The 15,809-nt window shown below is 32.2% G+C and overlaps 2 protein-coding genes across 4 annotated transcripts in view; one reads left to right on the top strand and one right to left on the bottom strand.

Moving 5' to 3' along the window:
* LOC113522601 (CD82 antigen-like) overlaps positions 1–5,615 on the top strand; it is a 102,933-nt gene extending 97,318 nt beyond the window's left edge. For both annotated transcript variants that reach the window (XM_052897871.1, XM_052897870.1), the window contains one exon: positions 1,043–5,615. In XM_052897871.1, the coding sequence (XP_052753831.1) occupies positions 1,110–2,201 (1,092 nt within the window). In that variant the 5' untranslated portion in view covers positions 1,043–1,109 and the 3' untranslated portion in view covers positions 2,202–5,615. The remainder of the gene's footprint in view (positions 1–1,042) is intronic.
* Positions 1–15,809, bottom strand: part of LOC113523000 (uncharacterized) — a 180,047-nt gene that overhangs the window by 136,190 nt on the left and 28,048 nt on the right. For both annotated transcript variants that reach the window (XM_052897868.1, XM_052897867.1), the window contains exons 4-7: positions 8,987–9,120; positions 8,306–8,507; positions 7,926–8,057; positions 6,296–6,507 (exon numbers count right to left, since the gene is read on the bottom strand). In XM_052897868.1, coding sequence (XP_052753828.1) covers positions 6,296–6,507; positions 7,926–8,057; positions 8,306–8,507; positions 8,987–9,120 — 680 coding nt within the window. The remainder of the gene's footprint in view (positions 1–6,295; positions 6,508–7,925; positions 8,058–8,305; positions 8,508–8,986; positions 9,121–15,809) is intronic.

The following is a 15,809-nucleotide window of genomic DNA, read 5'->3' as shown; positions in this document are numbered from 1 at the left end:
TACGTCACTATATTGTAAATATTAATATAATAAATGTTATAAATATTAATGTGTAAGTCTGATAAGATAGAGGTAGTTTTATAGGTCTTATTAGTATATACTAATAAGATCTATAAAACTGTATGTAAATATGTATATACATACCTATATCAATTCAATAGAACCATCAGAAATGCTTTCTACTATTTATTTTAAATAGAATTTTGATATGAGGGATATCAAGTTTTTGATGATTCTCTATAAATGTATTTTGTGTTTATTTTTCGTACCTGGATTTATTTTATTTCCTTGTTTCTACATATCTTCTTTGATGTTATGAAACTTTTGGTGTTTTACCTGTATAGTATTATATTATCTGTGCCTGAAGCATCTTAAAAAAAAAAATTCTTTCCTTGTCAAGAAAGTATTACTTTGCTGTACGGTTTTATTTATAGTGATCAGCTCATGGCTATATCTGTTTAATGATTAAATAATTAAGAATTCAACATAAATACGTTAAATTCTTTGTTGCTAATTTGGTGGTTAAATTGTTGATTAATTGGTCACTGTATTTGGTGTCAAGATAGGACATCTTGACACCACTTGACACTTGATAGGGTATCTTGATGGAATGAAATAACCTTTTCCACTGCGAAATGACCGTGAGCTAAATGCTACACGAAACGTTTTAAATTCTATCAATTGTAGACTCTTTTAAATAGTCGTGATTTAAAGCTTACATAAATTCAATTACATATATCGAACATCCGTTTCACTGACTTAAAAGTAAATTAATAATAAAATGTATTGCATTTATGAAGTAGGTAATGTAAGGGACAGTTATAGTGTTGAACTGTGAAACGATATAGGTACTTTTTTTTTCATAATTACTAGTCGATGTTGAACTTACAGTTTAGAATACTTTCTCTTACAAATAGGTATTAAGATAAAAAGACTTATATCTACGGGGGAACATATTATTAATATTTCGAAATAAGAAATAAGTAAATAAAGAAAATAATGTTTGTCAATTTTGTAAAATTATTCGTTTATGGTTTTTCAGAGGCGTGGGGCGCGGCGCGTGGCGGCGGCGCGGGCGCGGGCGGCGTCATGACGCGACGCCCGCCACCATGACGCTGCCGCCGCCCGCGCGCCCCGCGCATCCCGCCGCGCATCGCGCAATGCGCTATTACCGCATCTGGATCTACGCGTGCAACGGCGCGCTGCTGCTAGGAGCGTTGGCGTTCTGCGCGGCGGCGGGCCGCGCGCTCTCTGATTACCGACGGGCTTTGGTGCCGGGACTTGGGGCTGCGCAACCTGGCTTTCTTTACGGATACGCTGCGTTACCTGCTCAAGCAGGCCTGTTACAGCTACTCGGTTGCCTTGCTGCATTACGTCTCTCAGAACGCATGTTGAACGCCTACTGGCTTGCTTTATTGGCATTGCTCGTAGGAGATGCTGCTATAGGAGTATATTGGGCATTCCGTTTCGAAAGAGTTTGTCGAGAATTACGTCCGCAGTTAAGAATTCGCCTTGCAAAAGAATACGACTCGGATCTAGACTTTTCTGAAGCATGGGATCGCCTTCAAAGTGAACAGCGTTGTTGTGGCGTCACTGGTCCAGCTGACTTTGCAGCTTTCAACCGTACTACATTACCACCAAGCTGTTGCCGTATCCCTGCACACACCCCTGCCGTCACACCGACATTGCTCGCTACGACTTCTGCATCATCACCTGTACCGTTTACTCCAATTCATTGTGCGCCACATACAGCCGCTTGTGCAGAACGTTTGCTTGTGTGGTTACGAAGAACAGCTGACGCGTTATTCGTATTAGGATACTGCGTTATAGCATTTTTAAAGTTGTGCTTCCTCGGGATTCTCCGATACGAAATAAAGGAGATGATTCAAAAAATTAGAATATTACGGAGTGAACTTGGGGCTGGCGAATTACTGGATGGTAGTCCAATTCATGGTGGACCTCTATCTCAGACAGTAATAGTAAATGCTGTGAATGCGAACGGCGGCGTACGAACGCACGGTGGCAGCCCTGAACGGGAAGCTTTATTAGGGCGATCATCGGACCCGTGTCCACGGCGAAGTATACACGATGAACCTCTCGGTCCCAAAACAGTGAACGGCAATAATAACTGTGAGATGCGTGAGCTGGCTCGCGGTGAATATCGGCCGCTAGCAGCAGATAGCGCAGCGACTCGGATCTGACTAAGATGTTACTTGGAGCGGTTGTTCGGGCGTCGGTGGCGGTCTTTCCCGACTGCCGGGTGCGATATGGACTTGCCGCCCATGCGTACTGCGCCCGTGTGCGTGCGTCGTGCGGGCGCTCGCGTTCGGCTTGATCATCGTCGCCACACTCGCTCCGAATTTGAGCTGTAAGCTGCCAACTGTGACTTTAACACGTGCTGCAGCCATTTTCATCGCGGCGCGAGTTCTTATCGCCGCTGTCAATTGCGATCTACCGGAACATTTAGGTGTGACTTTAATATAAATATGTTTATAGTGGTAGAGAAAACAGTTACGATGATGAAATTCAGTGTTAGTGTGTCAACGAGGAACATTCAAAACTATGAGTGATGAACGTGTTATAGACGAGAAGTGTAGTATGCAGAAATTAGACAAGGAGATTTTCACGAGCCTAGCTTGTGTTTAGTTCCTACTTACGCTTGGCAGTTAAATATTTTGTTAATAAATAGAAGAAATGTAATTATACATATTATTTTACGCTATACAGGGAAAAGATGGAAACATTTAAAAAAATCACAGTGTGAACTCTTTATCATAATTGTTATGGTTGCACAAAAGATCAATCATTGAAATCATCGACATCGAGCATCAGCGCGATGTGATTGTATAAATGTTTCACTAAGTACCTAAACGGAATTAATTGAAAGTGGGTACTTATAGAAACGACGACTATATCAGGTTAGCCATAAGTCTGAAAAGCTTTTTATTGTATACCAATAGACTAATGAGCCTAATACGTAAGGTCCATATAATGTATGTTTTGTTTAAAATATTTTAATTTGCTGTTAATATTTACAGCTACAATAGCGATTGTATTGAGTAACATTTAGAAGAAAATTAATTTTATGCGAAATATTACTTATTTCTATGTATGATTTTTAAAGAGGTTCAAATATTATCAAGTAGCTTGAATTAAGCACGTATGTGTGATTGTATTTGCTTAACTTAATAATGATTGCTATACAATGTTTGATGTTTCAGCCACTATTTACATATGTTATTTACGTACGTTTGAGGGCTCAGTCACCATTTCACTATGAAAATAAAAATATATCTATTTACAGATTATTGTAGATTGTATTGAGTGATATTGTTTTTATCGTTATAGTGAAATATAGAATATGATAATTATTATTAAAATCTCTAATAATTAGTACATAGAAAGTACTAATCTACAATATATATGTGTATTAAACGACTTCATTATCACGCTGCAGATTATAATCACGATACACTAAATCCAACACAGTGTTTAATTCTAGCTCATTGATGGTCTTTGAACCTCTGAAAAAAATTTTTATTTCTAGATAAATTAGTTTAGTATATAGATTTATCTTTTAACGTTATGCACCAAATATCCCGACCAGTATTTATAGACGTAGATTAGAATTCATGCCCCATTGCTTCAATTAGCATCACAGACTGGACCTACTCATGATGAGATTAGGTTTCCGAAAACTATTTGTATTACATACTGCCGACAAAACCGTTTTGGTATTCTTTCAGGAGTCCAATAATATAGTTATTCAAGCTTACTTTACATTTACATGCAACAAGATGCAAGAACGATTTATATGTTAAATTTTAATATCAACTAGTTAACGGTTTAATTCTCACGGTAAATTTTACCCCAATCAACGGTGTCGGTAAAATGTAAATAATATTTGTACATGTGTAATAAGCGAGTAATTGTGCATGGACAGATGAAATAGTACTGATATGAGCTTAAAAGACGTAGTGCCTACAATTATATGCTTAACAATATAAAACGAACAACTACATTAATTTTTTTCACACAGATAAAATATAAAATTTTCATACGATTTTATCATTCGATAGCTAAAGACAAGAGACGAGTTCAACGCTAATTTAGTGATTGCGCCAAGATTGTAGAATATGGCCATAAAAACGCATTGAGAAAAAAATGTAAGTAAATATTAATGGCTGTGTCAAATTAAAAATAAACCAATTCATGCGTGAGTAGAGTTGTTACGATTTGGAATAGTCGCTACCAGAGCTCCAAGTTTGTTCGAGTACAGAGGCGCGTATCGCGCGAATGTATGTTATTAGTACTAAGTAGTAAGTACTAGCGGTTCTCGCACGTACCTATACAATGCAGTACGAATGACCCAATACCTAAACATACATATTTGTACTTATTACGATCTAACTTTATAGATATATTGTAATGATGAGTACGAAGTTATGTTCGCTTAGAGTAGGTATAATATTTTGTGAATTTATGCAGAAAAATAGTTTTTTAATATTGTTGTCACATGAATGTACCAATCTTATTAAAATTTGTACCTATATTCGGAAAGTTGAATAATTTGTAGCTAGGATCCAATCTAAATCCCGCATTTCTTCCAAAAAATCGGTAAAGTAACATGTGCCTTGGCTTATAAATCGTATTACTGACGTTATGTTTCGTGTTAAACTAATCGATATGAAATAAATGGAATATGACCCTCGTCTCTGATGTGCTGCCTACACCTGATCTAAGTCACCTATTTCTTCGTATTTATAACATATAACTTCTATATTTTTAATTATTATAATGTTTTTATTACGTTCTGTTTTAATTAGTTCTATATATTATGACTGTATTCTCCAATCAAATGTACTAATCTTGCGATGAATAATGCTTTTAAAACATATGTGCAGTCTGTTAACTAAATTAAATAAACTTGTATATGCACGGGTAAAAGTATTTATATCATGTACAGGCAATCGGATTTCATTGAATATATACAACGCAATGAGCGAATATCTAATTATTGAGCATGTTGAAGTTTTATAAGTATAGTAAATACTTTATAATTTATTACATATATACGTGCCTATTATTTTAAGTAACAGTTAACAGACTACAGATATCTAATCAATAAAAATATGCCAATCGTTGTTCAATATTGTACAAAATATAACATGCTATAAAATATGAAGGTTTGAAGTTTATTCATCACAGATTATGTTTATTCGAAATACTAATCTTTAATTATGTAAGTATGTGTACTGGATTTCAATTTACTTAGCCACCTAATTAATAATTGTAACAGATGTAGATCATATTAGATAATTAATTCTGTACAGTGACATGTAATTAATTCACATGACGTTATAAACAATAATACGATAAGTGACAACTGGATATTGCGTTTCTCGCGGCTGAATAAATTGGAATCCAATAGGTAAAAATCATACTACCAATATTTATTTATTTTACCTTTTTTTTTAATCTATATCTATTGATTTTATGTTTGTTACTGTAGGTATTTATAGAGTTGTTACAACTTTCCGAAGGTACGCACTAGGCGACTGAGAGCTAATATTATCATAATAAATGCATTAAATAAAGAATTTGTTAAAATTTTACATCTTTTATTTATTCAAAGATTATTAAACAACAAAATAGTCAAACTCTGTCAACTCTGGTGGCACTTTATTATATTTATTTTTAATCTATTCAAGATTAAAAATAAATATAATAAAGTGCCACCAAAGAACAATTTAAATGTTTGATAAATCATTAAAACTGAAAATGACCTAGTATTATAAATACATGAGGATTATAACTGCTTAACAGACAATGCTTTGTAGTCTTCTTTTTTTTACAACACAACAAGCTGACGGCCCACCCGATGGAAAATGGTAACCGTCGCCTATAGACATGAGCAGTACTAGCGTGAAACAATTCTGTATAATAATGAGTACATTGTCAAAATTATTATTATATTAGTCAAGATAACGCGTAGATACATGTATAACTTTAAATACCCCTGTTAACTTCAATCTCATCTTATATAATACTTGTAATTTAAATATAAACAGGTATAAAAACGTTGTAGATCAATGCGTATTTTTTTTATCAATATATCGCTACGACTTTGTTACGAAAATAAAAACAATGTCTTTATAACAAAATCATTTCATATCTAATATTATATTTTAGTTTCATTTTTTAACAAACTGAAAATAAAATAAAAAAATATATAAGTATACATTAAGTCTTAAAATTAAAAAAATCTTCAAAATTAAGAATTCGTTGTACTTACCTTTACATGATCTTCAGTCACTGAGTAGGTTCGATCTACGTTAGCACCGCCTATCACCAGGACATCGTTGCCTGATTTAACTGCCGTAGATTTTAGTTTATCCTTTTTATTCTTTAGGAATTTGACATTCGGATTATTAACATTGTTGAGTTTTTTGAATTCAACTGCTATTTCAGCACCTACTTTGGCGTTATTCTTTATGAGAGCCATGTCTGGCAGTCGTTAAGGAAAGAAATTGAGGCAATTAGCTTCACTACTATCATTTTAAGATCGTCAGAGTTTCTACACGTTTAATTTACGACTGAATTACGCAGCTACGAGCGGGCCGAATTCTAATTAAGCATTTTTAATGGCGCCATTACTCTAAGGTGTTAGGTGGAGGAAAATACGAGGGATCTTTTACTCCAATTGTATTTGAATTACATGCTCGTAGATTGTTTTATTTTTATTTTCACATAAATAATATTAAATAAAAAACATACTGAGTATAAATTAAATTTCATTCGGTTCACAGAAAGTTGTTTTATAATGTTAACTACTTTATTCCGATAAAGCAAAAATATCATATTTTTATAAATATAGTGAAATATGAATAAATATTTATACCTATATTAATTTTTACCTTTACTATGAAATTTAATATATATTTAAATAATTTTAATTTAGTAATATTTAATAAATAGTAATGGTTGTGGGATACCAAGAGAGTCAGCATTTTACGTTTTTCGCATATCCATGGTACTATTCACGTCTATAGGCGCCGGTTGCTATTTTCATCAGGTGGAATTACTTGTTGGCCATATCTAGTAGTACCTATATTTTTTACGGTTGAAAGTTCTCCAAAATATCTATAAAATACAGGGTGTAAGAGAAAGGTTGGCAAAAACTGAAACAGTGAATTCAGACCACTATTCTGAACTGAAAACCAGTGGAAATTCTATCCGGAAATATTCAAATTTTTATCCCGTTTCTTTTTTTATTTAAAATTATATAAGCTATGATATTGACATAATCTAAAGAAATAATAATATTTTATAGTGAAATACTATGAAATATTAAAAAACAGCAATGCAATACACGTATTAAAATCCAACCGCGACGCGCAGAATCAGCGGGTCTACCATGAAATGAAATTCCGACTCATCGGACTCTATTTCGTGTTTTTGTTTATACCAAAATCGGATCAATAAATCGAGTTTAACATTTCGTTCGTCATACATCCTATCATAAAAGTCCAAAGAAACAATATTTTAATATTTCCAAACGGCATGTATTATGTAATTTTAACATCAAATTTGTGTTTCGTTTGGCTCCGAAATTTCGGAAAATATTTCATGGTAGGCCCTCAGCTGTATAAGGTCAACGCCTAGCGTATGAAACTACTTACGAAGAAGCGCCATTACAGGCCATTTATACCTACGATTACGCGTCGAGTGGATCGTTGTAAAATTTCAAATAAATTACGCAGCGTCAAAACTAAAAATCATTAATTATATGGCTGTGGTGCATTTCCAATGAGGAAATAATATGCCATCTGATTTAGACCATTTATCTGAATCAGCTGTTTTCGTTTTGGCCAACTTGTCTCTTTTACCCTGTACATACACGTAATAATAAATGAAAAGGATACTGGCTTCAAGAGAAGAACCCCCTGTGGCTTTTGCTACCGCCGCTAGAATGAAAGGTGTGATTTCCTTGCCTTGGATTCCCTTCTTTTTTGCTTCTTCTAGAGCAAGTTGTATTGCTTCTTCTATTACTTTTTCTAAAGACAAAATATAAAAATATATGACAAAATATTTTGTTTTTACAAATAGCACGAAAGATCTAAACTAACGTAAAGTAATTAGATAGATCATGTTCGATGTGAGGGAGAAATTAAGAGTCTTTAAAATCAAGAAGCATGTATTAGATAAGTTATAAAAGTGGATGAGCAATAGCGGGACTTGGCGTGAAAATAGATAAATAAATTTTGTATTATATAATAAATTATAAGTAAATATTTAAAATTACCGTCCATAGCGTATTCTTTAGGAACCGGCACCGCAATAACTATACCGGATTGTAACTGCAAAGTATGTGCAGAAAACAATAATTGTGCGGCTTGTCTTGCGTCTGCTACTCGGTTTGGAGCACGATAGCCAGACCGCGGCGTATAGAATGCAGGGAAATCGTTAGAGTCACCGTATGAACATACGCATACACCTTGAGTTTCCTATATAAAAGCAGAAAGTTAAAATTGAGGAATGAATTTTTTTATAATAAATCATGGATTATGTCGATTTTTATGATATGTATTGGAGTATTCGAAATCAGGGTCTTGATGTTCTGGGTATGCCCCTAAATGTTTATTGCCTAGTTCCTCATAACACAGGGTATCCTAGCTTGAGGAGTGTTGGTGTGATTATGTCGCACTTATTTATATTTTATTGTACACATTAATAATATATAAAAAATATGACAGAGGTAAGTAAATATATAAAGACGAGCTTTAATTTCTCGAGTGAGTTCTCTTCCAGCAAATCTAATATAAAGTGGAAAAGGGCATCAGCAGGTAGAGTAGTTTAAAATATTATATTATTATATTTAAATACTTATATTCAATTAATATCAGAACTTATCTTTCAGAAATGTATATACAAATAATTTGAGCTATTATAACACTAATCTGAATTACTATACACGAGTACTTACTAAATATTCCAGTGTTCTACCAATGTCTAGAATTGATTTTACTCCGCTGCACACAACAAGGGTTTTGCTTCGACCGAGTTCGTTCAGGTCCGCTGACACATCTAGAGTCTTTTCTCCTTCGCGGTGAACACCACCTAAGTAAGTAGACATTAACTGTTATTACAGTTCCCATATAAATAATACTGTTTTTTTTTTTTATAATAAGAGGTGAGATATAATAATTAAATTGAAATGAATACGGAAATGTAACACATCTGTTTTTAGAAATGAACATCAAATGATGAATTTGTTCATCCCTATTAAAATTAGAAATACGATAGTTTGTCACGTTGGATGGAAGAATCGATATTTGTGACACTTTCACGCAATACATAATATAAAAGTAAGTTATAACCTACATGTGAATGCAGTGGATGTTTTTTTTACAACACAGGGGCAAACGAGTAGGCGGTTCACCTAATGGTAAGTGACTACCGCCGCTCATGATGCCCACGCCCACAACACCAAAGGCATTGCAGGTGTAAGATATATTCTAACATAGCAAATAGGATACTTTATATACTGATTAACGCGGGTGAAGTCGCGGCGTACCGCTAGTATAAATATAATCAATGCTTGCCAATCAATCAAGTATATTACACTAGTATATAAACAATACTGAACTCCAAATAAATAAATATTTTTATTAGTGCATTGAAGAACAACTGTCTATAAATAGATAAAAAAATTATTAATTCCTTTTTTGACTGAAAATTGTAGAATTTCCATACTGTGTGTACAACTATAAGGTTTTAGTAAAAATATTAAATGTCAAGTTAAGATTCCTAGTGTATTTTTTTCTGATAAACTCGCGGAAATTTAAGCTGACTCAGCACATAAAAGGTTTCTTGTTAAGAGCCCTCTTATTGTAACAGCAATGACGATGCATAAATTTAGAATTTTCTCCAGGAGAATTATCAAAGGAAAGTTACAGAAATTTTATAATTTAAGTTTACTACCTACTTAACTGTCAGATTTGAGTATCAGTTAATTTTGTTACAACAACATAGTTGTAGATTCAAAAGTACAACATATTTGGAGTTTTGTTTACGAGTTCAAAACTATTGTGTACATAGAGTATAGCTAGTAATAGTGTATATTATTGCTAGTGATTACAAGTATACTCATATGATATATGAACATAAATTACAGAGTACATTTAAAAAGTATATTTCATTGAAAGTTAAAATAAAGAATATTCTCTATTCAACCGTAATAATCTTGAACAGACCAGCCCTTATAGATAGTGCTCGTTTATGATCACGAGTATGACGGATGAACAGCTATCATTGCGTTCAACCATGCTCAACCATAACATTTTCAAAAGCTCAATGACCCAAATAACCCTGATTGCAGACATGACGATATTATAGAAGAGTATAAATATCAAATATTAATTTCTATTTAGAATGTGTTTCAAACGTAGCTGTATGCAACAAAATTATTTTATTACAATAAAAATGTAATGTTTTCTAATTAATCTTCGGAAAACACATACATAGTAAGTTAATTCAATTTCTATTATCTAGTTATATATTATAATCAAGTACATGTTTGTTAATATTTATATACAATATAAATGTATAATTAATGTTTCATTGTTATTATTCTTACTGATTTAGACAAATTTTCAGATTATACAAAAAAAAATACAAATAATTTTGTAAATAGATGATGAGTACTTACTTATCAACGACAAATTTTATTGACATATTGTACTTTCATTCAATACTCATATATCGTCCTTTTTTGAAGCTTCAAGGTTCGGTGCGAAATCAAATATTTCCTCATGCAGGTACATTAACGCTGAGAAAAAGTTAATGCAGAAATCGGGAAACAGAATACGTAAATATATCTCAGGGGGTTTGATACGGTGAGATCATAACAAATTGTGACTTGAACATTTCTTTAATATAATTATATGTATTAATATATTACTAATCATGCCTAAAATATCTTCATTACAAGTGTACAAGTTTTAATTCTTTCATTAAAATTTTCATACAATTACGAAATAATAATACAATTTCAATTATTTGTGTATATATCACGTGATAACTTTGCTATTTTTTAAACGAATTTTATTGTTTTTTGCAATTGGTTTTTATTTCCGTATTAGTTCTAGATTAAATTTGTCATGACTTATAGTTTTTGGAAGAATATTTTAAATTACGTTATTATAGAGTCTCTATTTCAATATCTCTTGTAAATATAAATTTATTTTGAAAATACCAGAATGGCAGTTCTAATACCTTAAACCAACTTGAATAAGATTTACATTGAAACGATTGCGGTGTGCTTGGGGCTATGAATATGAAATATTAGGAGCGAGGAGACACAGATGTTGCGTTACCATCTGAATATATTATTTACTTTTGTATGTTAAATGACTATCGAAGTACATACAATGTTTAAGGTGAAAACAGAGGTGATACTTATAACGTTAAATTCCATACTAGAATGCAGCATTGGGTATTTTAATATGTTACTGTAGCACGGCACGATATCATTTTACAGTCACGCTATAATAATTGAAATTTCCGGAGACAATTTAAAATTTCTCTGCACGTTTACGATGTCGTTGGGGAAAATTAAAATCCATATAACTGTATACGTTTTGCTCTTTGGGACGGTAAATTTATACGAGTTCGTGTCGTATACAGTAAATGAAGTAGACGTATAGGTCTCAGCATAGAATAGGCCGACCCTTCCTTTCTCGTGAATGTCGTAAGACGCGACTACGGGAACTTATGGTGGAGGGATGGGTAGCTGCGTCCCGCTTAAAATATCATTAAAAGCCAAACTGCGGTTACTAACCCGCCTGCCAAGCGTGGCAACTACTGGCAAACCCCCTCTTATGAGGAAGGCTATGATCAGCAGTGGGCAGTAACACAACAACAGTAAATGATAAAAGTGCATAATGACAGTTAATTAATTATATTTATATAAGGTATTTATATAACATACTGGCTGGCTTCAGTTTCACATTGGTGTAATTTTTCATTTTGCCGTATGATTTTTCAAACATTTTCTGTCATGTAAACCTTGATAATTATAAACATTAACAAGAATTGGCCAAATAGATGCAGAGGTTCTGAAGTGCTGCGCTTGTATACATTTGGATATTGCTTGTCTATACAAATATTATAAAGGAGATAGATATGATTGTTTGTTTACAATGGGCATGATAAGAAAAAAACTACTAAACTAATTGTGTAAATTCTTTTACTAATAAGCAAGCATTAAGTCCGTCTTGTACACATACATGTACTAATAAATAAATAAATATTATAAAAGAGTATGTAGCCTATATTATTATTAGGTTACATATTATTTTTAAAAAATTCTTTTTACTTGTGCAAAGCCGGGTCAGATCGATAGTACCTCATAATGATTGAACGTAATGCATTTATATATAACTAGAAAACGTGAATTTAAAAATGAATCTATTCCTTCAGAAAAATGAAACACATTTAATTCCTCGCATTTAACAACGTTTTCTCACAGTTATATCCAGGTTGAAATCGAAATCGTTAGCATCATTTTAAGAGTGTTTTATTAGTGAAACTAAATATTATTATGAAAGGAACATGGGTCGAAAAACGATCAAAACATTTTAAGCCTTCCATAATACCGCAAGTACAATACTTATGTAAGAGGCTCACAATTTTTGTTGTTCTTGAATTTTTGATTTACAAAATGTCTGCTCTAATATATTTTATATTATGGGTAGAATCTTGTCTTAATTTTAAATACGACTACTGACTTCGGTTTCACCCTGTATACAAAAATATATAACTGTAGGCGTCGGATCGCGGATCGTAGCACGGAACCGTTTGTTAATTACATCGAGCATTCGGCGTAGGCCGCTCCGGCAACTGTCTGTACTAATTGAACGTTGTGAATGCGATGAATTTGGTGCCACAGTCGGAATTCATTGAAATTCAAGTCTAAACTTAAAACGTGGAAAATTGAAGTGTTAACGGTGAATTCGTGCTCCACGTTTCACCTTTTCATGCTTACATTGTCACATCCTGATTTGTCGTATTTTATTTTAATATTTACTTAAAACTTTAGCTTTTTTACAACTAAACTATTTTTGGAACATTTATTTAAACTCCCATGGTTGTTGTTTTACTTAATCAATTTATGAGTGATATATAATTATGAATAAAGTGCAACTGTGTATAATATCAGTTACTTCCTAAATATAAGAAACTGAAAAATTCATCTACCAAAATTACTACACCCTAGAAATAGGGTTCCTGTAATAATAAATAAATAAATGTTGATACAATAACTAAAAATATATGTAAACGATTATAATCTATTAATTTTTATTTGCGACTTCCGCATGACCAGTTATATGTTTACTGACCGAGATAAAAAGTAGCCTACATATTTTTCCACCCCATATAGTACCAAATTTCATAGTGATTACTTAAGCTGTTAAGGCGCTATAAGGTAAAAAACAAACAAACTCACTTTTATGTTTATATTATGTAAACAAGGAAATGAAATAAATAAATAAATTATTAATAAGGATAATAGAGTAGTCAGAAGTATTTGTCAATTGTTGTCATTGTGATGGATGTAAAACTCGACGAGCCTACATTTCTCCGAGAATATTAAAATACAACACAGCAGGAGATGAGTTTACTATCGTCTCTTGGATTAATACACTTTGAAGATATAATACTCTATAGCGTTACCTATTAGTATATCTGTATATGTACCAGATATTATTTAAGCGCAGATAAGAACAACAAAAAAATATTACGGCGATTATATTATTATTATATTATGGCGATGCAACGTTATATGAAGCAATCATGGTGTACGATGCAGTGCTACAGTATAATGATATTTCATAATTATATACAATTGATAGATTCTCTTTTAGGGTTTCATTTACATCTTGTTTGTTAATAATGTTTTCAAGTTATATTGCAATTGATTAGATGGCAAATGTATTGCCGTGTTTACTCAATCATGAACATATTACCTATTTGCGTCACTGTATGACGCAAGTAGGTAATAACGTTTCTATGCATAATGTGTGCAAGCTTCAAATGTATTAGGGATACGTTCCCGAAAGCTTTTTGCTTATTACGTTACGTGGGTATGTAGGTACTATTAGATTCATAAGCCACAGGTAATCTTTATCGCTCTTATAATATTTATTTATTTATTAAGAAGCTTTATGTGAGTGTGTATGTGTGTATTATATAAATTCTTCACAACTTCTTTTCATCTCTAGAATATTGAAAGAGGTGACTAAGTACATATACCTATACAGAATTATCCATAACTAAGTAATAAAGCATAATATAACAATGCAAAATAAAACCCAATACTAAACCGTCTGGCCAGTGCGGCTAATATCCTTTTTTTGCTTAGAAAAATACTCGTACGTGTGCCCAGCAGTGTAATGTTAATAGGTTTATAAATCCCATTCATTCACAGTATTTTTACATCTTCTATTCATAAAGATACAAGAAATAAACATACAAATTGTAAAGGTATGCTTAATTTACATAATTGTATTTACGAAATATTATGTAGATTTTCAAAGCATTTGAATTCAAAATTATTCCCATGCTAAGTAGCATCATAGACGTTATTTTAATTGCTTTGATGTTTTATTTCCACTCGAAAATAAATAGAAATATGAATTTTGAAATTGAAACAACATAATCATCTTAATGTCCTCTTATTTCAGATATCGGTAGTTAGTCATAATTGTTGTTAACTACTATTGTATCTTTTAATACTTACTAACTTTATTGTTATTGTATCAGCCGTTAACCGTCCACTGCTGAATGTAGGTCTTCCCTATAAGGGTAGTTTTGCCAGTAGATGCCACGCTTGGCAAGCGGATTGGCAATCATTGTTAGTAACTTATTATCAACAGATTTTTAAGATGAAGATAAAATAATAACTTACAAATAAATGTACGTACTTGAAAAATGATATTGAATACAAATATATAAAGTTGGATACTTTGTAGGACAACCATTATCAATAAATGTTTGTGTAAATGATGAGAAAATTGGTATTTAATAATAAAGAAGGACACATTTATTATAACAGCACAGGACAATAAATAACAATTATCCTACACAATATTTAACTAATAACAACTGTACACGCAATGTTCCGTAAAGAAAAACGGTACCTTCAATCGTTATAAAATTAATATGAAACCAATAAAGCCGTAGACCGCTACTGTTCATAAATAGATTTAAATGTAAATTTTAGTAATACTAGCTTTTTTTACAGATTACACATGTTTTTTTTTTAATGTTATAGGACAATTCAACTATCATTTTGAAAAATATATTTGTCATTTATATATTCGTGCATCCGTCCTTCTCATGTTTCTGTAGGAGCTATAATTGTATGGCTGTGTTTCTGATTGGAGTATTGCATTAAAACTATGGGGGTAATAATGCATAACATCATAGTCTTTAGGAATGACAACGCAAGATAGATACTAAAAACATCACAGTAGGCTAGCTATTTATGTCTCTAGGCGACAGTTATCACATTCCATCAGTTGGGCCGTTTTTTTTTTTTGAATGATAAATATCTCAGAGCTTTGTAACAGATGAAGGGCAATATTTTTTACAGATTTTTTTTTTCTATAATATTATTGGACAATGATTATAAAAAGATGTGTAATCCCAAAGCCAAAGTCTTGGAAAATGAATTTGTTGTAAGAATCAAATAATAAATCTTCAATAATATAATAATAAATAAAACCCTTAGATTATATAGATAG

This window comes from Galleria mellonella, unplaced genomic scaffold, assembly GCF_026898425.1.
Source record: "Galleria mellonella isolate WM207_F2 unplaced genomic scaffold, CSIRO_AGI_GalMel_v1 utg38, whole genome shotgun sequence".
Taxonomy (NCBI): domain Eukaryota; kingdom Metazoa; phylum Arthropoda; class Insecta; order Lepidoptera; family Pyralidae; genus Galleria; species Galleria mellonella.
Note: the sequence above shows the minus strand (reverse complement) of the source record. Positions and strands in the feature narration are given on the sequence as shown.